A 24,245-nucleotide genomic window follows, 5' to 3' on the forward strand; every position below is an offset into this window, starting at 1 on the left:
GGGCATTTTGCTGGAAATTAATTGTGTGGTTGACAGCCAAGCGTTGAAGTGCCCGAACATCTCTACCTGGGCTGCTCGGGACAGGCTCCCCTCTCATCCGTCTTCGCGCTGGCTGCAGGGCCGTGTCCGTCATTGGCGCCGCGTTTGTTTTGCTGCGGGTATTTTCCTTCAGCCCCAATTACGCTCGGGCTTACACCAAAACAAACAAGCCCTGGGACTCGGAGGTACCTGCCTGGCTCAGACAGGCTGGTGCCGCGGCCGGCCCCGGGGCTGATAAAGGACCCGCGGTGTCGCTGCCACGGAGCCTGGGCTTGCACAGCGTGACACGCTTTCTCCCGACAATTAATCACTGGGGAGCGGGCAGCATCAATTAATGGGTAATTGGCCTCGTTTTGGGGCAGGTTTTCCGGGCAGGGCTCCTCTTGGCCCCCTCTGATTGCTGGGCATCCCCATGGTGATGTTCAGCATGGTTCTGGGGAGCCGAGAGCCCCAAAAACAGTGGGATGGGAGAGAAACCTGATGCTACGGGGTCCGGGAGAGATCCTGCCAGAAATACCCATCTGACACGCTCCTTGAGATAAAGCAGGGGAGCCGGCTTTACTTTAGCTTATCGGACACATTTCCTCCAGAGAGATCTCCATCAGCTCGGGGAGGAAACTACTGGATTTCTGTCTTTCGGTGGCTTTTTTTCCTTTTGAAATTTTTTCAAGAGGAACAAAGGTCTCAGACACCATTGAGGGAAAAAAAAAAATAATAATGTTTTGCTTGGTCCGTGTTTTGTTAGCGAGGAAAGGTTTGAAATGGAAAGATTTTGTCTCTGTTTTCTTCCAGTACCAAAAATAGAACATTTGGGTATTTATTTTTTTTTCCATAGCTGAGTAGAAGTCAAAAAATACTGCCTGGAGAATGAGGTGGAAGAGAAATTTTTAAGTTGAGAAAGAGCAAACGACACGCTTGGAAAGCTGCATTTTTCATAATTGTCCAATGGAGACAAAGTGAAGCGCGGGCACGGCGTGGGAATTTTCCCTTCTACTTCAAAGCTGATTTAATGAAATCCCATTTTTCAGTGAAAGACGCAGCTCATGGCAAAGTGTTTCCAGCACCCCCCCCCCCCCCATCTCCCCAGGAACCCACTCTCTGCTCCTTTTTGCCAACTGGGGAGGTGTGAAAAGAGAAGGAGCTGCTCTGGGGACACTGGGATGGGGGTTTCCAGCCATCAGGGGGCATTTCCCCATGGCCACAGGACTCGGGACAGGGGCAGGAGCAGAGGTTCCCACAGGCAGCGGTGACCCTAAATGCCCCAGCAGCTCTGGGTGCGTGGCCAGGGTGGGCAGCGTGGTGGGGAGCTGGTTGGGGTGGTGATGGATGGGCGAGGTGCTCAGGGCTCATTAATTTCCCAGCAGGGATCAGCCTGTCACATCCCATAACGTGATCAGAGCGGGAGCGTCTCGGGGACACGGCGAGCACTAGAGAGGGAGGCAGAGCGCAAAACCCTTCCCCTGATAATAAAAATTGCAATAACAAACAAATCTCCCAAACCCACCCAAACAGAGCTTCGGGCAGCTGTGGGGATTTAATCCGGGTAGATGCTGAACACCTGGGGCACAGCTCTGCCCTGGCCATATAGTCCTCAGCAGGGGGATGGCTCTCTTTTAGCTGATTTCTCCAAGGTGTTTAGGGTAATAGGGGCTTTGTAGGGGATGTCAGCATTCAGTGCTGTCTTTATGTGAAGCCCTGCTGACCTTGGGGTGCAAGTCTCTTGGGGGGAACCCCTGCTCTCCAGCATGAGGTCTGGTCGGGGAGGTTGGATGTGGAGCATGAGGACGGGGCACAGCACAGGTTGTGCTCACCCTCCCTTCCTCCTGACCTTGGCTGCAGCAGGATTTGGCCTTGCCTGGATCACTGGAGCCAAAAAGAGGATGTTGTGCTGGGACTGAGGAGGATCTGCATCGTGCTGCTGGGCTGGGAGGCGATGGACAATGTGCAGGTGATGTTTGGCTTTCTGCCACGCTAAGCCAATGCTGGGGCTCCAAAGCAATGGGAGAGCATAGGAACAAGTGTTTTTTTTTTTGTTTGTTTTATTTTATTTATTTTTGTGTATTTTTTTAAAGCCCTTGTGGTGACAAACGTGAGCAGCATGGCTCTGAGGATGGATATGGGGGGGACATCACACAGCCCCTCTGGTGGGTGTTTTTCCTACCGTAGCATCGTTCTGCAGCACCAGGGGGCTGCAGGATAAGATGTCCCAGCTGGGATACCCAGGCAAAGGGCACGTTTCCCTGCTGGAGCTGTAAGAAAGCCCCTTTGTGTCTTCTGCTGACCCCCAGAGCTACCCCTGCTCCTGCAGCTTTCACACTTCAGGTTTTGTGGCCAGCCCCACGGTGTTTTGGGGAGGCTCTCACAGGTGCAGCCCCAGCTGATGGATGGTCCTGGGGGGTGATGGCACGAGGCTGCTGCGGTGTCTGGGGATGCTGCTGCTCCACAGGGCAGCAAAGGGCTCGGTGCAGCCAGCTCTGGAGGCACCAGCAAGCAGGACTTGCCAAGCCAGACATGATGTTGGGAATTTAATTTCCCCCTGCCGTTTGCATTAGTTTCTCTCCAAGCAGTCGTCCCTAGTTTTGCTGCTTGATCAGCCACCCCCTGCCCAGCCTGCCTGGCTGTGCTGCAGCAGTCCCCTGGAGCACACGATGCTCTTCTCCATCCTTCTGCCTGGTGCAGGAGCCGGAGGAAAAGCCTCGTGGCCAGGGAGCAGGTCAGCAGCTCACTTTGTGTCTGTTATCCAAGGCACTGAAAGGGCCGCAGATGAACTAAGTGAGGGGCTAAGTAAATAAAGGATTGACCTTCCACCCTGGGGGCCAGAGGGCAGCTACAAACTAGTGTTAATGCGAAATGGAGAAGCAAACTTTGCAGGCTCTGGAGGAATTTGCCCTGGAAGCATCAAAGAAGGCAAGGGATTTGTGTCATGCTGCTTGCACCAGCACGGGACGGTGGCCCTGCCACCCAGACAACCGGGTTTTGGAAAGGATGCTGTGCTGAGGGGCTGGAGCAGGTCTGTGGGAAATGAGCAGAGGGGAAATCACTGACCTGGGGGCCTGGGGCTGCCTCTTGCTTTTAGCCTGGTGCCCCAGGGGTGGCCCAGCATGAGCCAGCTGCCATTTCTCAGCATCTTGTAAAGTCACCTCGGGGCTGCTGTGTGCCAGGCAAGAGGAAGGGGATGATGCTTGTGTGCCAACCCTGTGGGTGCTTGAGCCAGCAGGGCTGGGGCTGTGCAGCACAGCATCTTGGAGGGACTCTGAAAAAGAGGCCAGGTCTGAAAATCTTGGGCTGGGCAGCCAAAAAGCCCTATTACTTTTGGCCACAAGTGGCCCTGTGGCTGACAGTCATAGGATTGAGGCAGAGGACCACAAAGGGTGGACGGGTCAATAGGAGGTGGCAGATGGACACGGTCACCGGAGAGAGGGAGAGATGGGTGGGTAAAGGTCAGAGCTGGGGATCAGCAGAGGGAAGGTCTGGTGGGGGTGTTTTGTTCTGCCTGGGGGGGAGCTGGACCAAAGGGTGTTTTCTGCTGCTGTTCCTCTTGGAACCCCCTTGCTTTCCAGGTGGATGCATTTTAGCATCTCCCCCAGCCTCACACCGGGGGTTTCTGTCCCACACGCGTGCTGTCCTGTGTGCCAAAAGTGGCACAGCTCCTCCTCCTGTGCGACTGATGCTGTGGTACTGCACAAACCTTCCCCACGGTGCCAAAAGTCCCCCGAAGCCCCCTGTTATGAACTTCCGCAGCTCATTGAGCTGTTATTAATAGGGGGGCTGTCGAGTGTCACCGCACAGGCGTAAAATACATTAACATTATCGCGTAATCTTATTTAGCAAACGTTTGTGCCGCTTTGCCCTTGGTAATTGCATTTGGGAGATGCAATATTTATGAAAGGGGAGAAGGAAACGTCTTGGCTCATCTCCTCTGAGCAGTAAAAGTCCTGGGGAAAATAAAATAAAGTAAAAAACACGGAGGGGGGGGTATGGGAGGAGCCCAGGAAGAGGGGAGTGAGAGCTGCTGCTTTGCCCACAGTGGGACTGAGCTTTGCTGCTGAGCTGCTCCTGGAAGTGAGAGGGACTAGGAACACAGATCTGAGTTTTGCGAGGGGTTTTTCTGCTGCTCCTGGCTGGGTCGGACCCCAGCACTGCCCTGGCATCTCTGCAAACATCGCTGCGAGCTCACTCGCTGCCTGAAGTTAGCTCTTACCTCTAATTGCACCTGCAAGGCGCTCTGCTGAGGCTGCTCTCGGAGCTCAGCGCTGTGCTAAGCACGGTGATGGATTTCCTGGGCTGAAATCCACCTCCCCAGCCCTATAGGATCCTGCAGGTCCACAGCAGGGTCTGTTTCTCAGGGCTGTACCTGAGCCCAGCCACAGCAGTGATACGAAGAGAGATCACCTGGGGGGTTATTTCAGTGCCTGGGACCGCTCCATCCCTTCGGTGCCTTCAAGTATTTGTCTCCAGAAATTAAATCTCACTTCTCCACCCCTGTCCCTGCGTGCCAGGTCCTCAGCGGTGACCCGCCCGGGTAGCCCCGATGTCCCCAAAGCTCCAAGTCCTCCAAGAGCCAGAGGGGAGCAACGATAAGAAACAGCGACTTTTGGCCCCAAAGCCGGCCCTGCGCTGCGCCCCCGGCCGTGTGCGCGCACCCTGCGCGGCTCCTTGGCGCTCTGTCGCGATCCCAGTCGCCTGGCGGCGAGCCGCGGGGCCGCGACGCTGGGAAGCACGGCTCACTTCGGGGAGAAAAAGCGGTGAAGGCGACGGTCAGCAACGCAAATAAGCAGTTTAATTTATTAGGGTGGGAAATGCCGACTGCAGAAATGCTCGATCGCCTTCAAACCCCGGCTTTTTTGCTGGGCGGTCCAGGGGGGGAGCAGGGCTGGGAGCCCTCAGTATTCCCTGAATATTTATTCAGAAAAAGATCTCCCTGTTTTTCTGTTTATTTCGATATCGATTTATTTATCTAAATTCTTATTTATTTATATTTTTGCCGCAGTTAATCCCAAACACCCCCCCCTCCGCATCTGCGCTGCAAACGACGCGCAGCCAGTGCCGAGACAGAGCCCGGCTTTCTTTTTGCCAGTACGGGAAGAAAGAAGGCGGGCAGCCCTCCGCCCCCCGGTTTTGGGGACCGAGGGGACCCCCGGGCAGGACGAGGACTTGTCCCCGCAGCCGGTGGCGAGGTGGCCCGGCCTCGCTGCGCCCACCTGTACGGCAGCTGTGCCTCCCGCTGGGGGGGGGCTGCCCGGCCCTCCTCTCCTCTCCGAGGGCTAATGCAAACAGCAGCAAATTAGATTTAAGTTTACCCATCGGCTCCGCCATAATTTGTATTTTTTTTTCCTTTTTTAAATTTATTTTTTATTTTTTTTGGCGTGCTAATTAACCTCAGGGAGGGGAAAGGGAAAGAAAGAACCAAACTGCGAGGAGAGTTTTTTTTTTTTTTTTTTTTTTTTTGGAGGTTTTACGGCTAAGCCCCGACCGATGTTTGCAATAATTAAGCCCATTATTAGTGGATCTTCTCGTTCATTAGTGAAAGCTACTTTGGTAGCGGGGACGGCAGGGCGTGCCGCCGCCCCGCCTGCGGAGCTGCCTGCGCCCCTGCCCCCGGGGGCTGCTTTTAAAAGCTGGGAGGGGGGGAAAAAAGACAAAAATCTGTTGGCAAAACAGGACTTTGTCTGCTCGGGAAAAGGCCCGGGGGCTGGAGCAGGCAGCAGACAAAAGCAGCCGCCGCTCCCCCGGCAAGCAAACAAACAAGGCAGCTGCCGGCAGCCCCGGCGGGCGAGGGGGAGCCGCAGGATCGGGGCCCGGCGGAGGGCCGATAGCACGACAGCCTCCCTTTCTGTCGCGACAGGCCTGGCTGTCGCAGGGCCCGGCGTTTCTCGGAGCGGGGGGCGCGGGTCCCCCCGACCCACGCGTGTTCCTTTACCCCATTGCCCAGCGCGGAGCCGCAATTAGCTGGTGGGGGGATGCGGTGTAATTAAGCCGGGAGTTAATAACGGGGCAGAGCCCCCGGTGTCCCTCGGTGCCCCCGGGGGGGTGGTGGCGACCAGCCGCCGTTCATTAGCGGGGCTGGTGGCCAAGGGGAAGGGGGCTAATGGGATTACACGCGGTGCTGCGCGGGGGGGGGGAGTGGAGAGACAGAGGGGCTGGGGCTGCAGGACCAATAACTTCTCGGCAGATGCTCCCCCTGCGAGAGGGGGTGTTGCATATTCATGGGGTGAATATTTTTTCAGCCCCCCCTTTCGTCCCTTCCCACGGGGACCCCGTCCGGGGGGGCTCTGTCCTGTTGCGCGGAGCTGTCCCCGCGCAGGGATGGGGACGGGGGGGGGGTCACGGCACCGAGCAGCTCCCCCCCCCCCGGCCCCGCCGCTTTAACCCGCAGCCGTTTTGGGGTCGTTTGTAACCATAAAGCGGGAGAAATATGGTTGCGGGTGAAGTTTGCGCGGTGCCGCGTCTCCGGGCACTTTATACTCATTAAGTGCAGCGGCGCTAAGTCATTACCGTAATAAGGAGCTATCCTGGATGGGGGGGGGGGGGGGGCCACGCTTCCAAAAGCCATAAATTACAACTGTCAGCGCGCCCGTTCGAGGGATCACCGGAGCTGGGAGTAATTATTTACAGCGTGCTTTATCGAGCAATTAAAAATTCCCCAAATGGTGTTAATTGCTGCTGGTGCCCTGCCCGCGGACGGCGGCGAGGCGGAGAAACGCCGCTGCTGGCCCCGACGGGGGGGGGTGGGTACGTGGGGGGGGTGTTTTTCGATGGGAAAATGCGGGAAACGAGATTTAGAGCCCCAAAACCCGCACGGCTTCGGCTGCTGCGGCTCTGGGGGCAGAGGGCCCGCCGCTCGGCATCGGCACCGGCCGCTGTCGCGACACGCCGGGAGTGTCGCGACGGGCAGCGTCCCCGCACGGGTCTGGGTTTCTCCTTCGGAATCGGTTTCGCAGGGGATGGGGAGGGAGGGAAAGAACTTCAGAAAGTGGCGGAGAGCCCCCAGCAGAAGGGAATAAATGGAAATAAAAAGAAACGAGGAAGGGAAGGAGCCGGGCAGCGCCCTGCTGGCACCGCGGGGGGTGGCTTTTCGCCCTCCTTTTAGGAAATGGGGAGGGTTTTGCAAGTTTGCCTCAAAGCTCTGCTCCAAACGCAGGCTTTGGAGTAAGCAGCACGTTTTTTGCTGGGCCCCTGCCAAGGTGTCAGGCGTGCCACTTTTGTCCCTGCTCCCCGCAGGAGGGTTTTGGGGACAGCCCCCCCATGGCCAGCAGCTGCCCGGGGTGGGGGCAGCTCCGCACCGCGGTGCTCAGCCCGCTGGGGGCTCTTCTCCGAGGAGATGGGTGGCTGAAAGCCCTCGGAATTCAGCAAAGTGGGAGAAAATGGGAGAAAATGGGAGCAGAGGGTGGAGGTCAGGCCCCGGCTGGGCTGTCCCCCTCCCCGCTGCAGGAGGCAGATGCACCGGATCAATGAGAAAACCTGAGAAAGGGTCCCAAGCCTTTGTGGGGAGGGGAGAGGGGGGGGCTCATGCGGCACGGGAAGGGCTCTCATCTCCGCTGCCATCTCCTAGCACGGATAAACCCAGTCCTGAACCCCAAACTGGGGCAGGATTGAACAATTGCTTTAGAAATGAGCACGTCCCACCGGGGTTCACCTTCCCCACTGGGGACAGGCAGTGTCCCTGGGTGCTGGGAGGGGGGTGAGATGTTCTGGAGAAGCAGGGAGGGAGGGCACGAGGCTCCTCCACGCACTGATTTTGCAAGAATTTAGTGCCTGAGTCAGCGTGAGCTTTGGAGGCTTTCTCTGCCTCCGAAGAGGGCTGATCCAGCTTGTTGCTGCTGCCTGCAGAAAATGATTCCTCTGGCCAGAAGAGACCCCCCCCCACCCCCGCCCTACTTAGATCTTTGGGCAAACATCTGAGAATGCCTTTCTCCTGGGCCCTGCTTGGAGAGTGATCTCTGAATTATTTTCTGACACCCAGAGGCAGACAAAGCCAGCCCTCGGCAGGTGGGGATCTGCCTCCGAGCACCGGCCAGGCGGTCCTGGGGGTGCCTCTGCCACCAGGCCAGCCGTTTGTGGGCTCACTGGATGCACCTCAAAGCGGGTGCTGATCCTCCTAAACTCTCCTGTGGGGATGTGAAGATGAAAGCACCGAGACCGGCCCTGACTTGTCCGGCTGTGGGAACTCGCAGCGCTGTGTGCGAGCCCCCCTCGGCCCCCGAATTTGTGACTTGGCTGTGGAAAAGCTGGCAGCTTTCGTAGGGCAGGGTTTTTTTTTTTCTCAGCAGTGCTGCTGGAGCCCCTGCCGTGGTCAGCCCGTGGGGAAACTGAGGCCAGGAGCAATTTTAGCTGGAGCACCTGAACCGGGTGTTGCCCTGGGGCTGAGATGAGCAGTGCCCAAACTTCCAAATGCCAGGAGCCGTGTGGCTTGGCCAGGGCTGCAGGGGAGATCTGTGGCTTGTGCAGGAATTAAATCCTGGGGCCATGCATCATCCTATAACCCACTGATAATTCCTATCAACTTCCAGGGGTCTCAGCTCCCATCTGGGATCCAGCTCTGCCTCCCTGACTCATTGTCCTCACCGGACGCTCGGCAGAGCAAACCCTGCCTTACCCTGGTCTCTCTCCTGGTTTTATCACCCCAAAGCCCCAACTTCGGGCCCAGCAGCTGGGGGTTGTGGCACTCAGCAGCCAGCCTGGCTCACTGGTGCTGACCTTGTGATTTCTCGGGGCCAGTCCCCAGGGCACCCAGCATCTGCTCAGGCTGGGGGATCGTGCAGGGACGCCCAGAGGCTTTGTCCAGCATCGACTGGGGCTTTCGGGACGCACCAGCAGCATGTGAGGGCTGTGTTATTTACTGGAGAGAGGGCACCCCCCAGGACCTGCCAGCAGAGCTGGGTCCCCCTGGGTGTCAGGGTTCACCAGCAGGGACCCCGTGTCCCTATTGGGGCTGGCACAGCATGCTCTGACTTGCTTGGGGCTGCCCCACGTTCCTCGCACAGGAAAGGGCTGGAGAAGAGGCCCAGGCTGGTCTCTGCAGAAGGACAAATGCAGCTGTGGCCTGGGGGGGGACAAAAGAAAGCCCCTGCCTGGGGGCAGCCCCCCGGACCTCGCTCCCTCCCTCCCTCCCCTCCCAGCTCCTCCTAACCACAAGGACTTTGGTTGATGGAGCTGGCGCCAGCGAGTTCCCTGAAGAGTTCAGAAGTCAAGAACTGAGGCAGGTATGGGGAGGGGGGAAACCTGACCCCAGCAGGAGGGGGGGGACTGGCTGGCCAGGCACCGGGCACCGGGCTGGGCATGGGGCTGAGGGGTGGCTGTGAGCTGCTGCTGCCCCTGTGGTGTCCCTGTGGTGTCCCTGCTGTAGGGTCACGGTGATGGGAGGGTCCCCAGTGGGGGTCTGGGGGTGTCAGAGCAGGGCTGTGTGTCTGAGAGCGGGGTGTCTGGGGGAATGGGTGTGCAAAGACGCAGGTGTGCATGCGAGATATTGTGTAGGTATGGGGTTGTGGGGCAGCATGGGTGCTGGTGAGTGTGCAAGGGGGTTGTGAGCACCTTGGGGAGATGGAGCGGGGCTGTTTGTGAGGATGCACACGGGAAGACACCCGTACTAGTGAGCAAGGAGGTGAGTGGGAGAGCACAGCAGAATATCTTAGAGCCTGTGTGCCGTTGTGTTCGTACCATGTGGGATGTGTCCACCCAGTCCCCGTGGGCACTAAGCCCCCAGCGCGCTGAAGACACAGAGAGTTGGGATCAGCTGTACGGAGTGGGCGCACTGAGAACAGAGTCAAAACAAGTTTTGCAGCAAAATCCCAGCAGCAGCTTTCACTTTTTAATTATTATTATTTTTTTCCTTAAACAAAAATGCTCATCTCCCTGCGGGCAGGCCACAGCTGGGAGCAGCGGGTGCCCGTTCAGCCCTCATCCCACAGGGAGCAGCGGGGCCAACCTGCACCCTGGGGGTGATGAGCCCCCACAAGAACCCCATGGCAGTTCTCTGGGTGGGAATTTTGCCCGTGTCCCCCTCCACGGAGCAACTCCCTCCAGGCCTGGGCACCCATGGGTGCCCTCCAGCCCAGCCCCATGCCTCCACTCAGGGGTCTGGAGCTCGGGGCACCCCCCCCCTCCTTCTCCCCAGCCTTATGAGAGGCGCAGCCTGTTGAACTTGACAAAACCCATCTGGGGAAGCGGGGCACGGCGGGGGCGAGCCGAGGCCCTGCACTGGAGCTGTTGCTCACTTCCCCTTGGCTGGGCCCATCCACCACCAGCTCGGGGACCAAATGCCCCCCTCCTGCCCCCGGAGCGGGTCCCATGGGTGCCAGCAGCTTGGGGACAGCAGGGACACAGGCTGCTTGCCTCTCCCTTGCCCACCCCAAAATCCCAGCCCTGCCCTGCGCGCACCCGGCGCAGCCGCTCTGCCTTCCTAAAGCCGAGCCAGGCGGTGGATTTTTTTTTTATTTTATTTTATTTATTTTTTTAAAATTTATTATTATTTTCCGAGGCGGGGGGAGGCCGGGGAAGAAGCAACTCCTTTTCTCGTGCGCTCCTCTCCGCTGTCATTCACTCGGCTCCTTTCAGCATCCAGCCAATGGAGAGTGAGGGCCTGGGAGCAGCAGGCCTGGGGTAGCGTGATTGATGGGCAAACAGGACGGCGGGGCGCTCGCACTCGCACTCCGCAGCGCTCCGCTCCGCACCGCGGGGCTCCGGCTCAGCACCGCCGCCGACGGCCGAAGGGACCCGGGCCGGCCGGGCGCGCCGTCGGGTGGCCGCGTCCCCACGGGTGCCCGGGGTGGCCCCGGCTCGGGGTGGTGGCGGTGGTCTTGGGGTGGCGAGGGGGCAGCGCTGTGGCCGGGGGGAGCTTGTAGGGCCGGGGGGATTTGGGGGTTGGGGGTGTTGTGGGGTTGGGGACCCCGCTGAGCTCGCCGCGATCGTGGCTCGGGGTTGAGCGAGGCGGCCGGGAGCGGCGTGGGGGTGCGCAGCACGCGTGTCCCGACCTCGCATGGCTCTGTCGCGCGTGGTTCTGTCGCGAGGGGTGGCTCTGTCGCGGTGTCCCGGGGCGCGCCGCTGCGGCGCGATGGGCTTGAGAGCCTAAGGGCGTGAGCGCGCCTCGGTCACGCGTGGCTCCGCCGCGTGTCGGTGCCGTGGGTGCGGAGCCGAGCCCGGTGCTGAGCCCACGGCGGCCGTGGCCGGGCGGTGCGGGGCCGGGCTGCCGTGGGGGGGCTGTGCGCGGCCCCGCAAGCGGGACGGGAGCGCGGCCGGGCTGCGGGGGCCGGCATGGAGCACTTAGGGGCTCACCACCTGCACCAAGGGCAAGCCGAGCCCATCAGCTTCGGCATCGACCAGATCCTCAACACGTCGGAGCCGGGCAGCTGCATGGTTTCGCACCCGCGGCTGCAGGACTCGGCGGATTACGGCCTGGGCTGCATCGTGGGCAGCGCCTACAACACGGTCACCGGCGGCTACGGGACCGGCGGCGGCTCGGCCGGCGCTTACACCGGCACCTCGTGCAGCATGGGGGCCCTGCCCGGCTCCTATAACGTGAACATGGCGGTGAGCATGAACGGCAACACCTTGAGCTCGGCCGGGGGGGTGATCCGCGTCCCGGCCCACCGGCCCGTTACCGGCGGCGTGCACCAGCCCCTCTCCGCCGCCGTGCCGCCGGTGAACGGCGTCAACAGCCTCACCGGGCTCACCTTCCCCTGGATGGAGAGCAACAGGCGGTACACAAAAGACAGGTTCACAGGTGAGTCGGGACGCCGGGAACCCCCTCTCCTCCCTGCTCCCGTTCCCCCAAATCGCCGGTGCCCGCCGGGGAAAATCGGAGCCGGCCCCGGGCGGGGAGCGCGCCCCGCACCGCCATGGGACGGCGGGTCCCGGAGCAGGCCAGGAGCAAGAAAGGGTGGAAAATCGGGCGCGTTGGGGCACCCCTAAATACCTTATTGTTACTATTACTATAATAATTATTATTATTTTTTGCAATTTCCCGGGAAAGCCGGAAAACTCCTCAAACCCCGGGTACGGCCACCCTCTCCCCGCGTCCCCGCCAGCCGGGCGCAGCAAGTTTCCCCTAAAAAAAAACACTGGAGCTGCGGAGGAGGCACGGCACGGCCCGGCACGGCACGGGAGGAGCCCGGCGGCCCCGGCCTTGGCCCTCCCGGGCAGGCAGCCCCGTGTCGGTCTGTCCCGTGTGTCCCCTTGTCCCGCTGGGGCTCTGCCTTGTCCCCAACCACAGCGGATTTTTGGCAACCCCAAACCGAGCCGGGCTCTGCTCGGAGCCGCTTTCCGAAGCCGCCGCCGCCGCCGCCTTTTCCAGGTGGACCCGCGCTCGGCTTTCGGTGCTAACAAAGCCAAAGCTCCCATAACGAAAATGGAGAGAAAAAAAAAAAAAAAAGCAAAACAACGAAATCGTAACGGGGAAAGCGCGTTCCCCGCTCCCGCCGCGCCCGGCCCGGCTCCTTTATCTCGGGACCGACCCAGGCCTCGTTTTTGCAAGTTCCCGTTTCATTTCGATCCGTTCCGACTTGGCTCCGCCGGGGACGGACAGACGGACATTGTCCCCGGGAGCCGCCGGGTTTATTTTCCTACAGCCCTTCCCGGCCCGGCAGCGCTCGCAACCACCGCGGGTTTTATCGAATTATAATTCTTATACTTTTTATTTTATTTTATTTTTTTTTCGTGGGGTAAAAAGAAAAGCAAACCAAAACGAAACGCGAGTCCCGGCTCCAGCCCGGGAAGTTATTTCCCGGCTACGAAACGATCGGGCCGAGGGCGGCGGCGGTGACCGCCGCGCCGAAACGAATTTCCCCCGGTTCCCGTTCACACGGGGCGCGGAACCAGGGGGCCGGGAGGCACCGGGCCGGACCCCGCTGCGCCGTGCCCCCCTCCCCGCCAAGCCCCCCCCGCTCTGCCGCTCTTGGTCCCCGCTTTTTCGTTTCTTTCCTAAAGCGCCCCCCCCTCCCTTTCCTTTTTTTTTGCTTGGGGTTTTTCGGATTTCTCCACGCTTTAGGGCTGCGGGTTTGTCCCGTCCCCCCCTCCTCAAGCCCCGACCCTTTTTCCTGGGACAAAGCCGAGCAAGGAGCCGCCTCCCCCACCGTGCCCGGTGGGTGCCCGCAGCCCACCTCCGGGCTCTCCAGCCCCGGGGAAGGCCCGGGATGGCGGCACGGGCGGTGCTCGGTACCGGGACCGCGACCCGTGCAGCAGGGGGGGGTCCCAAAACCCCCCCAGCCCAGCGCCCGGGAGCCGGATCCCCTCTGCTGATGTGTCGCTGCTTGCTTCTTTACCTCTCATCCCCTCCTCCCGTGTCCCCCCCAGTGGCCCTCTCACCCTTCACTGTAACACGCCGTATAGGTCACCCCTACCAGAACCGCACGCCCCCCAAGAAGAAGAAGCCGCGCACGTCCTTCACCCGCCTGCAGATCTGCGAGCTGGAGAAGCGCTTCCACCGCCAGAAGTACCTGGCCTCGGCCGAGCGCGCTGCCCTGGCCAAGGCCCTGAAGATGACGGACGCCCAGGTGAAGACCTGGTTCCAGAACCGGCGCACCAAGTGGAGGTGAGGGGCCGGGGGCCTGGCCGTGCCCTGCGGGGTCCTCGTGCGCGTACGGGCGTGGAAATCCCCCTGTGCACGCACCGTGTGTGTGCGCGCAGTGCCCGTGGGTACGGATGCGTGCTTGGTGTGCAGGTTTTGTGAGTGTGTTTGTGTGTAGGCCGTGCGTCCGTGGGTGTGCACACATGCAGGGTGTGCGTGGGTGCGTGTGCGAGCCGGGTGTGTGCACGCTGAACGTGGTGTGCATTTGGAGTGTGTGCGCTCAGGGTGTGCGTGCAAGTGTGTGTGTGTGTACGGCAGTGTGTGCATGCACATGGGAGATATTACGGGCAGCAGGCACGCCGTGAGTGTGCACTGGGTGCGTGCACGGCGGGGGGGACATGCCGTGTCCCCCAGGGTGCTGTGTGTGGGACCCCAGCCTGGTGGGGAGCCCTCGGGGGGCTGTTGGGGAGCGGTGGCTGCAGCTTTACGGCAGGTATGTGGCCGCACTGAGGCCCTTTAGGACCCTCCTGTGCTGGATGGGACTGGCTCAGAGCTGGCCTGAGCTGGATCCTGCACCTCAGCTTACCAGGATATTGTATAAAAGCTGTGTAAAGCTCAAATTTTGATCCTTGTGGAGCTTTCTGCACCTCTTTGTGAAAGTGCTTTTTTTTTCCTCCTGGATGTGGCAGTAAACACGGGCAGGAGAGGAGGAGGAGGCCGGGCTCTGGCAGAGGCTCCCAGCCTCTGTCCCGCGTTGCAGCTCCCCTGGGGTGTCCCCGGAGAGGCACCCGGAGCACCCCTTGTCCTGTCCCAGGTGGGGACAGGCAGGCTGCAAGGCTGGGGAGGAGCAGCAGCTCCCCGGCAGGTCGTGGGGTGCTGTTGTGCTGGGTGCTGGGGTGCAAGCAGGCGGAGGTGGAGGCACCTTTTGCTTTTCCCCCGTGTGAGCTGCTGGGATGAGGTGCACACAGCCAAAGCGGGGGGATCCAGGTGGGGAAAGGGGGCTCAGCAGCGTGGCCGTGCCCCCTCGTTTCTCAGCCGGATGCTCTGTGCACAAAGAGTTGAATCCCTCGGAGGGAAATCCAAGCCGAGCCTGGGTATTTTGCAAGTTCAGGCTTCAATCCTGGCCGTCCCTACAATTTCTCCAATGTGGGGGAAAAGGGGTTTCCCCATGGGCTGTGTGGGGCAGCGATAGCCTGGGGTTGGATGAGGAACAGAGGCCGAGGAAGCTGAAACCCAGGGTGTGGGTGAACCCCCACCTCAGCGGGTCCTTCCCTAAAGTGCCCAGGGAGCCGTGGAGCTCCCCGAGAGCCAGGAAGTCTCGGGCTGGAGGGATTTCTGTGAGCCAGGAGCAAAGTCCTGGAGGAGGAGGAACAATCCTGCCGCGGCCTGCACAGCAGGGTCAGCCGTGTCTTCTAACCTGGTTTCCTAAGGAAGTGAGGCAAATGCGGCTTGGCTGCCTCTCCTTCTGTCTGTCAATACTCCTTGCGTCTGTTGGCTAAGTTCAGCCCCCTTTGGCAGAGGAGCAGAGGATACAAACCTATTCATGTGCCTGACACACACACGAAAAAAAATAATAGCTGGGTGAAGAGAAATAAATGACTGGTTCTGTCTAAGGGAAGGTCTGCAGCCTGACCTCAGCCGTAGTAGGAGACATGGGAGAATCCCCACCAGCCCAGAGGGACAGAGGTGTGGAAGCTCTGCTCCTTTGTGCCTGTGGACATCGGGTGTTGCAGCAGAGGACGTGGGTGCATGGCCTTCAGCACACCCCGTGCAGCCCCCCGGGGCTGGGTGAGCTCTGGGTGCTGGCAGGAGTGAGCAGGGGGTGCAGGCAGCCAGGGATATTTAAGAAAGGAGAGTTGCTTTAAGGCTTTTGAAGGATTGAAGTGCTAAAAAAAATGTGAGCTGAGGGGAAGCTGGGGGGAGAGTCATGCTTCTGCACGGAGCCTCTTTGCCGGGTGCATCCATGGGGTTGAGGTGGCTGCGTGATCCCCTCCCCAGGTTTGGGGGCTCACTTGAGAGGCATCGAGGTTTAATTCCTCCCTCTGACCAAGCAGATTCGAACTGCAAACCCCAGCCTGAGGCAAAAAGCACGAGCACCCCGGCCAGGTGCTGGCAGCCCCCTGGACGTGGGGCTCTCCCCCTCGCTCCTCCCGGGAGCATCTCTTCATTGTGCGGGGAGCCATGAAATATTCATGGCGGCAGGGACCGAGCCGCTGCTGCGAGCCCCCTCTCCCCGGGATGTCTGACACGGTGAGATGCTGACACCGTGATGAGAGCAGGGACCGAGCCCCGAGCTGCCTGCTCCCAGCGCACGCCTGGTGTCTGCAGCCCTGTCCCCACGCAGCCCTCGCCGGGACCCCAGCCCTGCTCCCTCGTTGCACAGAGCTGCCGCTGAAAATCTCCGTGGAGGAAGAAGACGAGATGTCTCTTGTCCCCCACGGGCTGCTAAATTAAAAAACTGCCTTTTCCCTCATCATTGATCTGCTGGAACTGCCAGGGGAGCATGGGCTGGGGGTGAGGGAGGGGTGCTCCTGGTGCCAGGGATGCTCCCGGTCAGAGCCGAGGTGACCACGGGCTGCAGCCTCCGGGCCGACCCGCCGTCGAGGAGAGGGGAGGTGGGATTTTTGTTGTGGATTTAAGCACATTCAGGCCATTCCTCTCCCATCCCCTCCTCCCAGGCAATCCGGGGCTTGGACCCTGGCGGAGGTGGCTGGGACCTCCGCCGGCCCCTAATCCCCCCCCGGCGGGTTGGGCTCTGCCTCTGTCATTCCAGACAGACGCGTGTCCAACCTGTTCTTAAAAATTTCCTCCTCCGCCCTGCCCAGACAGCGTATTCTGGCCCTTTGATTGTTCTCGCCGCTGAAAACGCGTTTCCTAAGTGTTTATCCTGCATTTTACCACTCGTACCGTGTGTGAGTTTTGCCCTGCCCGCCACGGGTGTCTCGTTGCCTTCATCTCCCTCCAGCTGGCTGGGGTCCAGCAGAGGAGAGGGCTGCTTGGGGCATGGGGAGGGGGCTGGCACGGCCCCAGGGTGATGCTACTTGCCTCTGGCCACCTGGCACTGCCACTTGGCCACCTTTTGCCCGAGCCCATCCCCATGGCCCCACTCCCTGCCCCGTGGTTCTCTCTGTGTCATCCTGCCTGGCTGCTGCATTGCAGGGAATCACAACCTTTGCAGCCCCATCTTGACCCTTTTTGGGTGTTTGGGGCAGAAAAAGGAGGGGAGCAGGGGCTGTGACCCTGGGCTTGGTGCCTTTGCCTGCTGAGATGGGAGCAATTTTCCTTGGGGCCACCAAGACGGCCTCAACCCCTAGTGCATGGGGGACACCAACAGTACACGCAGGGGCCATGGGACCGGTTTGTGGCCGTGTCCCCAGCCCTGACCCAATTTTTTTCCCTCCCCCCGGCCCCCCTGATGGCTGCCTCTCTCCTAGGAGGCAGACGGCGGAGGAGCGGGAGGCCGAGCGGCAGCAAGCGAACCGCATCCTCATGCAGCTGCAGCAGGAGGCCTTCCAAAAAACCATCAACCAGCCCATCCAAGCCGACCCCATCTGCGTCCACAACTCCTCTCTCTTCGCCCTGCAGAACCTCCAGCCCTGGTCCGACGACTCCACCAAGATCACCAGCGTCACCACCGTCGCCTCCGCCTGCGAGTAAAGGCTCGGCACCTTCGGCGTCCCCCTTTTGTCGCCGCCGCCTCCGGCCGCACGTGCGTCCCACGGAGCAAACGGCGAGGACTGACGGGAGGGGAAAACCACCCCAAAAACTCTCCCCGCCCGTGGGGCTGCCGGAGCAGCGGTGTCGTCTCGCCTCCCCCCAACCCTTTTGTTCTTCCCAAAGTCTCTGGTGCCGACCACGAACTTCCTGACGCGCCGCCAGACAAAAGCCGAGCCCTGACAGACGCGGCCGCGGGCGAGCGCCCAGCTGGGGGAAACTTCCTCTGGGTTCTGCAGGGCTTGGGGCACCCCTATAGGTCCCTATGTATATATATAAATCCCATATATATATACACACAGACACCCTTCGGACTGATCGAGACAAAAGGACGAGGCTCCCTGGGAAGCGTGTTCCTGCAGCCAGGCGTTGTGCCGGGCCGTTCGCGCTGGAGACGTTTGGGGATGCAACAAATGGAGGAAACAACCCGGCTTTTTGATTTTATTTTTATTATTTTATTTTATTTTTCTCCTCCCGGCAGCAATTTCTGCTGGCGACAGATGCGAACCCTTCGGATCTCACCTAGCCGTGTCTCCTCCCCTTTTTCATTAATTTTTTCGTGCGAGGGGGGAATAAGCCAAGGAACTGACAGACTCCTGAGGACGGTAAATGTGATAGCTCAATCGCAGGAAGAGCCCAAACTGTCCCCGGCTGCCACGGACTCGGCGCCGATCAGCCTGCGTTTTAATAACGAGAAGACCTCGGTGGCAGTTGGCAGGGGTAACGCGGTTTCTTTCGATGGGTTTATTTCCATATCATTTGCAAAATGCTGTCCGGTGTTTCGTTTTCCCTGTTTTCCTTGATGAGGCAGTTCGCGAGGGCAAAAATCGATTCGATTTCACTCCCGACTTCGTTGTTTCTTTAACTGAGGGAATGAGACACAATTAAACAAAGCACTTCCTATAGCAAAGGCCAGGAATATATATATATATATATATACAGTATATATTTTTTGGTTACTTATAATCTAAAACAGCACTGCCAATTTAAACAGCTAGCACAAACAAGCGATCAGAAATCCTATTTTCAGCGAGATTTTAAAAGGCATTCGTTTGTTTGTTCGTTTGTTTTTAAGTTATGCACTTCTACGGTGTTTTACGTGTATTCATTTTATAAAGTGCTTGTGTAATTTATGTGGAAACGAAAAGGAAAATAAAAAAAAAAAAAATCTCCAGGGTACTGAATAAATCATTTCATGCCTTGCTCTTCCCTGCCTATTAGCTCCCCGAGAGGAGACAGCAGATCGGAGCGAGCGCTGCAGCCTCCTCTATTTGTTTAGGATGAAAATAGCATTAGCATTTCCTTCTGACTTTGCTCAAGTCCCCTTGGCTCGGGAAGCTCTGGAGATAACAGGGTGTATTTTAATCCCTCGTCCTGGAGCCGTTTTCAGGCTCCAAGCAGCACCTGGTTTGATCCCATCCCTGGGTGCGCCTCCTGCTTGCGTGGGGATATTCCCTGAGCGGGACCCACGGTGCTCGCCTCGGTGTTGGTGTCCAGGATTTTGTGCCGAAGTGGGGCTGAGGATAAAGGAATCTCCAACATTTTAGACGCAGCCTGGCAGGGGATTATTTTTGGGACTATTTTCTGTCTGTGCTCAGCTTTATTCTGGGGCACCATCCCTAGCCAGGCAGAAGAAAACCCCACCGGGGGAAAAATTCTCCCTGGTTTCCTCAGGGGATGCTCCCAGGCTCATGGCCAGGGATGTGGCCTTGCCTTCAGCCTGGCATTTCCTTCAGTGCTGGGAACTGCCGGGCAGAGGATGTGCGAGGAGGGGGCTGCAAGCTCGGCCAGCCCCCAGCTCTTGCCCTTGGTCTTGTAGGGTGCACAATAAAACAGCCCCAGCTGCTGCAGGACCCAAACTCAGTCCTCGGAGAAAGCTCCTCTGGAGATTGTTAGGTGAATGTAGGTATAAGCTATTTTTTGTTATTATTATTATTATTTTTTTCAAAATCAATTATTGTGGAGTTGGGCTCCAAATTTATGGTGCTTCAGGATTTTCCTACCCATCCTTCAGTCCAACACGCAAGGGAACACAGAGAAACATTTGCAGAGGTGGAGAGACGAGAAGCCAAAAACAAACAAAAAACAAGAGAAAACATGGGAAAATAAGTAAAATACACAGACCACAAATTTCTGGGGATATCTTTAAAAAGATACCTGCTTACAAAAAAAAAAAAAAAAAAAAAAAAAAAAGATAAATAACATAGCTTGTATTTTTTTTTCCAAGATAACTTTGACAGAGGTCTTTTGTTTGAATTCTGTTTCGTACCACAGACAGATTTTTAAGAGCTGATTAAGCTACTTATTTAATATGTGCCCAACTTTGGCTGCAAAGAGAATGCTGTGCTTAGTGCTTAATCCTTGCGGAGGCATCGCCGTGTGCAGGGCTGGGATGGCTCACAGCGTGTGGCTCTGCTCGCTTTCCTTTCCAAGGTTTTTGTGCAGGAAAAAAAAAAAAAACACCAACCACAAAATAAATAAAGAAGGGATCACGGTGCTCACCGCTGATATTAAAAGTGTTTTCTATTTTATTATTATGACACATCAATATCTTACAATTTAATTCCGAGACAACCATTTTATAATATCCACATTATTCATTTCATATTCCAAAATGTTTCCCGGCGAAGTCGAACGTATGATAATGCACACCCGAGGGCATGTGTTTAAATACAATCTTTAGCTACACCTTGTTCTAAAAACTGTTGACTTCCTCCTTTTCTTATCAATCTTTCCTGTTTAAAAAAAAAAAGACCAAAAAAGAAAAAAAGAAATCTCGATATGCAACGACAATATAGGTAGTGTTGGAACCAGAAAAATTCTCGTCCGGTCTTTCTTGTTCTTGGAACAATTGCTGCTGGAAGGGGTTTCTGTTCAAATATTTCTCCTGGATTCGTTTTTAGAATTGGTTTAATCGCAGGAGGTTTTTTTTTTTTTGCTATCTGCATACATGCTTCCAGTTATTAACATGATGAACTGTACCCAGACAATGAAAGTTGCCTGAAATATGATGGAATTAAATCAATAAACAATGACACGAAACGGTGACATATAATTATACGTTTTGTAGACTGACATCACCTCAGACATATCCTGGGGCCATCCATACCACACTGAAGGCTGATTTCACTTCTCGTATTGTGCCTGGTTGGGAACAGGACCACAAATGCACTGCGAAGCATTGAAAGGCATTTCCCACTTCCGCGTATCTCAAAACGTAGCAAAGCCCAAACGTGAAACCAGAGGTGGTGCAAGAGGTTTTTCCAGCGTTCGCCTGCCCGTCTCGAGGAGGTGCAAAGCCAGGTAGGGACAACTTTTGTTGGAGGGGAAAGCTGGGGTGCAACACAGAGCACCCAGAGACATCGCCGGGTGGCCGTGGGTGACCGAGAGCAATGGGTTGTGTTGGCTCAGCTGCAGAGGTGCTGAGCTTCCAAAGGCAAAATTTGGGGATGAGGGGGGATGCTAGCCGTGCAGGAGCAAGAGGAATACCGAACATCTGTGCGGAGCTGGAGGAGACGAAGCCCAGCTGGACATGCTGCGGTTGTCTGGGCTTGGTCCCAGCTCTGTGGGCATGAGGGAGGAGAGGTCTGGCCCCCATCGAACCAATTAGCTAAGCAGGCGAGTCATCCAAACGAGGATCAGCTGTCTCATATCTGCCAGGAACTGGCCATGGGTGAGGGCTAGGGGGGAGGGCTTTGTCCGGGGCTGTGCCCCCAGGCACATGGCGGTGAGTGTGCTTCTGTGCTAGCACCAACATGGGCACAGTACAAGGGGGTGTGCAGCCTCCGTTGGGCTCCCCTGGCCTGTCTGTGGGTTTTTCTTGGTCTGATGCTGTCTGGCAATGACTATGAGGGTCACCTGTACCTGGCAGCTGTGGCAGGAAGAGCAGGCAAGTGTGTGTAATCTCTGATATAACTTGCTGTGATTAATAGTAAAGAGGAACTCTGCTCCTGCCATGCATGAGATCGTTTTCCCGACCTCACTGGGACTGTGAATAGGTATTTTTGTAACACCCCTCATCAGCAACCAGATCTTGCTGCTTCTTCTGCTATCAATTCGGATGTGCTCGTAATTAATTTGTGCCCCGTGGGGCTTAAAATCAGTGCTTGGAGCTCAGTGGGACGGCTATGGGAGCTCACGGTAGGGTGCATGGTCCCATAGGGAAATCAAGTTTACTGGCAAAACCCAGAACTGTTTTGTGGAACGTTGTTTGGGTTACACGAAAAAGCCAGTCCTGTCTGGTGCACTGGGACAGCTGGAACTCCTTAAATTAATCTTTTTTGCTTTCTGCCAGAAAAATGCCAGTGGAGCGACGCCGATTTCTTTGTGCGACGACGAGCTTCCACCAGCGCCCATTTGAGAAAACTCTTGTGAAGTAAGACTTGAGATTATCGGAATATCCTGGTTTGAGATTTTATAAATGAAAGGGTCTTGATTTGGGGATGAAAGCTAGATTTTTTGAAAACATTTTTTAGTGGATAGTAAGCAAAGAAAAAAGTACATAAAGCAGCAGATTATCACAAGTTTCTGCTGGAGTCGGATCTTCCAGATTGTCTCCGTTTCTGCAGAACTTTTATTTGTTAAACTAGCTGGGACTTTGGTTTTATTATAATTATTGTTACTTCTGCTATTATTGTTTGTTATTTTTGGCCTTAGTTACGTTAGGAAACTTTTAGTTTGATATAACAGTGCTCACCCAAGATTAGGACGTAGTTTCTTTGCCCCTGCTCGTGTCCATTGCTCAGAAACGTTTTCTTACATTGGTAATTTTAAAATCAGCCTTTACATAAATTTAAGTCCAACTCAAAACTATATTCAAAGAGATTTTTTTTCCCAAAGGCACAAAAAAAAAAAAATCTACATTTTCCCAGTCTGAAAACTGATTTCTGGCTGTGGTAACTGGAGGAAGGTGGGGGGCACCAGCCGAATTTCTATCCAAACCCGCGGGCCCTTGGCTCGGTGGGGCTTCATGCCGAGAGGAAGAGATCTGTCTGTCAGGGCTGGGAGTTTGTGCTTTTGGAGTAAAAACAAACTGCTGAGAGTGAGATGGGGTGTTTCTGAGCTAGATTTGAGCAGGAACAAGAGAGGCTTGAGAAAACTGATTTTCTCCTTTTCTCCAAAGAATGTGAACGCGCTCGTCATGGGGAAGCTGCGGTTAGCTGTCTGTCTCTTAGACAGCAGTAGCCTAAAAATAACAAACTAGTGATTACAAAAAATCAATCAATATCTACTTTTTTTTAAACTTCAGTTGGAAAGCAGCACAAGGGGCGGGATAGGGGAAAACACGGAGAGCAGCTCCATTTCCCAGGGACTTTCACTGCCAGCAAGAGGCAGTGGCGTTGCTGGGAGGCCGATACCTGCTGACCCCGGCCTGATGCTGATGTGCGGCCCTAGGGCTGCCCTGACTCTTCCTCTTCAGGATTTCAGGTAGAGGATCCTTGCTTTGTGATGCTGATGGTCAGTGGGTGCAAGGCCAGGGCTGGCCACTCAGGTCTGCTGGATGTGAATCGTGCTCGGGGGCACTGTCAGCGAGTGATCTCCTGTGCTCCAAGCTGTGGTCAGGCCTCTGTGGTGTCAGGCACGGCATCCCCGACCTGGGGATGTGAGCCCACCCAGGTGAGGGGGCTCCCCACTGCCTCCCATCCTCCTGGAGATGCCTGCAGAGCCCCAGTTTGCCCTTCAGGATGAAGCGAAAGCAAACGTTGAGACCTTATCGGCTGTCTTGGTGGGTCTGAACCAAGCTGTGGCTGAGAACCCCTCTCCTGAAACAGGAGGTGATGTGCAGGGCACGATGTGCTCCCTGGGACATGTCTGTGGGCCCATGGCTGTCCCCATCCAGCCCAAACCCCTGGACACCACAGGACACACGTCCCCCAGAGCAGAGTTGTGCTGTGTGCCGTGCCAAGCTTTGGTATTTATGCCACGAGCACAGCAGGGGAAAGCCAGAGAAGAAAAGCCACACCTGCAACCTCATCCACAGGAAAATGAATCCTGAGAGCTTGCATGGCTGCAGACACTGCCAAAAATTAGGGTGCTGTGCTGCTGAACATCTGCACCAGGTAGTCAGCTCCTCTCCCCTCGCCAGCAGCACCACAGGAGGTAGGTCTTGGCTCCAGCCCTCGCTCCCCTTCTCAGAAAAATCCCTAAAAGTACCCAAATGGTGGGATGGCAGGGATGGGGGCTATCACCTGGCAGTGCTGCAGGTGCTGCCTTGCACGGCTCTGAGCCCAGCATCCTTCCTCCCTTGTGCACCAATATTCAATCCCAGCGAGCCCCCCACCATTCCCCTTTATTTTAAGGACCCCAAACAGCAGCCAAACGCGGGGGCCGGGCTCCCTCTAGGGGCTGCAGGGAGCTCGGCTGCTGCTTGGGGGGGGGGTGCACTGCACCCAGCAGCTCCTTCCTTCCAGGAGGGAGAAATAGAAACCCAAGAGATAAAAAAAAATAATTTAAAAAGGAACTCGTCCCTTCCTGGTTTATTTTTTTTTATTCTTATTCGCGGCGCAGGAAGTCAATAAGGCAGGAGGAAATCACCTGGGTTTTATTATCACCTATTTATATGTTTAGTGCTGTTAAAATAGGAGCCTGGGCTTTGAGCTGCAGGGAATCAAAGCATTTCATGGTGCAGAGGCGAGCCCCCTCTCTCCTCCCTCCCCAAAAGTGATTCGGACCGGTTTAAACAAATGCGCCTTCGTCTCTTAAAATAATTATGTGATTTAGAGGTGGTTTTCCCTGGCTCGTATCAAATGACTTTAATGGGGTCTGCTTGTGTGCGAGTATCTGTTTAACCAGTTATTGCTTTTTAAAGCTGCATTTATTCCCCAGAATTCGCCAGAAAAGTAATTCTCTCTGAAAAGGGATTATTTGTGCTCCGCCATCGCTTGGTGTTTATTCCACGGTGCATTTAGTAGTGAAATGGTGCCCAGAGGGCAGAGGCCAAAATGTGAGCTAAAACGATGTGCTGAAATTTGGGAACAACATCCCCTGGATG

General features: G+C 56.7%; 1 protein-coding gene across 2 annotated transcripts; it reads left to right on the top strand.

Moving 5' to 3' along the window:
- The first annotated feature begins 10,924 nt into the window (after nt 1-10,924).
- TLX1 (T cell leukemia homeobox 1) lies at nt 10,925-18,423 on the top strand. Of its 2 annotated transcripts, none has more exons than XM_082764385.1 (3): nt 10,925-11,758; nt 13,327-13,564; nt 16,975-18,423. In XM_082764385.1, exons 1-3 carry the CDS (start codon nt 11,290-11,292, stop codon nt 17,195-17,197), a joined length of 930 nt encoding a protein of 309 aa, XP_082620511.1. In that variant the 5' UTR covers nt 10,925-11,289; the 3' UTR covers nt 17,198-18,423. The 2 variants fall into 2 exon arrangements, with proteins under 2 accessions (XP_082620511.1, XP_082620512.1); XM_082764386.1 differs by having other exon boundaries at nt 13,363-13,564.
- The last annotated feature ends 5,822 nt before the right edge of the window (nt 18,424-24,245 follow it).

This window comes from Aythya marila (assembly GCF_965140915.1).
Source record: "Aythya marila genome assembly, chromosome: 7".
In the NCBI taxonomy this organism is placed as follows: domain Eukaryota; kingdom Metazoa; phylum Chordata; class Aves; order Anseriformes; family Anatidae; genus Aythya; species Aythya marila.

Coding starts and splice junctions, on each gene's coding strand:
- TLX1 (XM_082764385.1), top strand. CDS start 11,290: ATGGAGCACTTAGGGGCTCACCACCTGCACCAAGGGCAAGCCGAGCCC. Junction 11,759..13,326: donor CACAAAAGACAGGTTCACAG/GTGAGTCGGGAC, acceptor TGTCCCCCCCAG/TGGCCCTCTCACCCTTCACT. Junction 13,565..16,974: donor AACCGGCGCACCAAGTGGAG/GTGAGGGGCCGG, acceptor CCTCTCTCCTAG/GAGGCAGACGGCGGAGGAGC.